Here is a 2,500-nt window from a genome sequence, read left to right as displayed (position 1 = left end):
ACGTGTGTTAAAGTGTCCTCTAGGAGCATAACGTGTGTTAAAGTGTCCTCTAGGAGCATAAACGTGTGTTAAAGTGTCCTCTAGGAGCATAAACGTGTGTTAAAGTGCCTCTAGGAGCATAAACGTGTGTTAAAGTGTCCTCTAGGAGCATAAACGTGTGCTAAAGTGTCCTCTAGGAGCATAAACGTGTGCTAAAGTGTCCTCTAGGTGCATAAACGTGTGCTAAAGTGTCCTCTAGGAGCCCCTGATCACTTCATTAATCTCCTTGGTAACCGTGTTGTCACTCAGGTGAATCACCATGACGACAGAAGCCGGGTGAGTCCAAAGAGGCGGAGTCTTTCCCTGAAGCCGCCCGCCCACTCTACACCTAAGCAGGTAAACAACCGCGAGAAATAAACAACCTGAACAGGTGATGGATCAGGGTTCTGAAATGTGACATCACTTCCTGTGTTTTTCAGGGAGGGGAAGGGGGGCCAGCCCACAGCCGAGCTCCGAGCTCATTGGCGAGGACTCGACGAGTCATCTGTCGTCGAGCAGTCGGATCGCTCGCTCTCCGGCCAGGAACCCGCTGAGCTTCAGGATGACGCAGAGCAGAGTGACCCTGCTGACGGGTCGCTGTTCACCTGCACTGTGGAGGTGAGACGGGTGGAGGGGGGGGGCAGGTGGAGGTGAGACGGGTGGAGGGGGGGGGGGACAGGGTGGAGGTGAGACAGGCGGAGGTGAGACAGGAGGAGGGGGGGGCAGGTGGAGTGAGAGGGGGTGGGGGGCAGGTGGAGGTGAGACGGGTGGGGGTGAGACAGGCGGAGGTGAGACGGGTGGGGGGGACAGGTGGAGGTGAGACGGGTGGAGGGGGCAGGTGGAGGTGAGACAGGTGGGGGGGGCAGGTGGAGGTGAGACAGGTGGAGGGGGGGCAGGTGGAGGTGAGACAGGTGGAGGGGGGCAGGTGGAGGTGAGACAGGTGGAGGTGAGACAGGAGGAGGGGGGGGCAGGTGGAGGTGAGACAGGTGGAGGTGAGACAGGCGGAGGTGAGACAGGCGGAGGTGAGACAGGAGGAGGGGGGGGCAGGTGGAGGTGAGACAGGTGGAGGTGAGACAGGCGGAGTGAGGACAGGAGGAGGGGGGGGCAGGTGGAGGTGAGACAGGTGGAGGTGAGACAGGCGGAGGTGAGACAGGTGGAGGTGAGACAGGCGGAGGTGAGACAGGCGGAGGTGAGACAGGCGGGGGTGAGACAGGTGAGAGGTGAGACAGGTGGGGGTGAGACAGGCGGGGGTGAGACAGGTGAGACAGGTGAGGTGAGACAGGCGGAGGTGAGACGGGGGGTGAGACAGGTGGGGTGAGACAGGTGGATGTGAGACGGGGGGTGAGACAGGCGGAGGTGAGACGGGGGGTGAGACAGGCGGGGGTGAGACAGGTGAGAGGTGAGACAGGTGAGGTTAGACAGGCGGGGGTGAGACAGGTGAGAGGTGAGACAGGTGAGGTGAGACAGGCGGAGGTGAGACGGGGGGTGAGACAGGTGGAGGTGAGACAGGTGAGAGGTGAGACAGGCGGAGGTGAGACAGGTGGGGGTGAGACGGGGGGTGAGACAGGTGAGGTGAGGTGAGACAGGTGGGGGTGAGACAGGTGGATGATGTCACTCCTGCTGTTCTGCAGAAACGTGCTCGTGGTCTGCAGCTGTTTGAGAAAGTGTGTGAACACGTGAACCTGCTGGAGAGGGACTACTTCTCCCTGTGCTTCAGAGACGCCGACAACAACAAGGTGCCTGTCTGTCTGACTGTGGACCTGTCTGTCTGTCTGTCTGTGGACCTGTCTGTCTGACCGTTACCTCCTGTCTTACAGAACTGGTTGGATCCAGGGAAGGAGATGAAGAAGCAGGTCAGAGGTCAGTGGCTCCGCCCCTTTCTCTGGGACACGTTAGCTGGTTCAAATATCAGCTGGTTACCAGGGTAACTGGTAAACTGGTTACCAGGGTAACTGGTTACCAGGGTAACTGGTTACCAGGCTAACTGGTAGACTGGTTACCAGGGTAACTGGTAAACTGGTTACCATGGTAACTGGTTACCAGGGCAACTGTATAACTGGTTACCAGGGTAACTGTATAACTGGTTACCAGGGTAACTGGTAGACAGGTTACCAGGGTAACAGGTACACTGGTTACCAGGGTAACTGGTTACCAGGGTAACTGTCTAACTGGCCTGTGTCTGTCTCTCAGGCGTTCCCTGGAACTTCTCCTTTAACGTTAAGTTCTACCCTCCTGACCCCGCCCAGCTCTCTGAAGACATCACCAGGTACGTCCATCCACCTGTCAATCAAAGCTGCCGTACCTGTCCTCACGCGGGGTACACCTGAGACGCGTGATGTCTATGTCTTCCTGTCTGTCTGCAGGTACTTCCTGTGTCTCCAGCTCAGACAGGATATAGTGTCCGGTCGTCTTCCATGTTCGTTTGCGACTCACACCGTCCTCGGCTCCTACTCCATCCAATCAGAGCTCGGCGATTATGATC

General features: G+C 57.9%; 1 protein-coding gene across 1 annotated transcript; it reads left to right on the top strand.

Moving 5' to 3' along the window:
- Positions 1-298: 298 nt before the first annotated feature.
- Positions 299-2,496, top strand: LOC310966295 (band 4.1-like protein 3; the record flags this gene model as incomplete). Its single annotated transcript, XM_083940876.1, is given in 10 exon segments — positions 299-310; positions 312-353; positions 355-375; positions 459-503; positions 506-602; positions 605-636; positions 1,650-1,754; positions 1,836-1,878; positions 2,209-2,284; positions 2,382-2,496. Coding segments are annotated over 10 exon segments (588 nt in total), but the record flags the coding sequence as incomplete, so codon positions are not given.
- Positions 2,497-2,500: the final 4 nt, after the last annotated feature.

The sequence above is a fragment of the Echiichthys vipera genome, assembly GCF_963691815.1.
Source record: "Echiichthys vipera genome assembly, contig: SCAFFOLD_96, whole genome shotgun sequence".
In the NCBI taxonomy this organism is placed as follows: domain Eukaryota; kingdom Metazoa; phylum Chordata; class Actinopteri; order Perciformes; family Trachinidae; genus Echiichthys; species Echiichthys vipera.
This window is presented reverse-complemented; position numbering and strand designations above follow the sequence as displayed.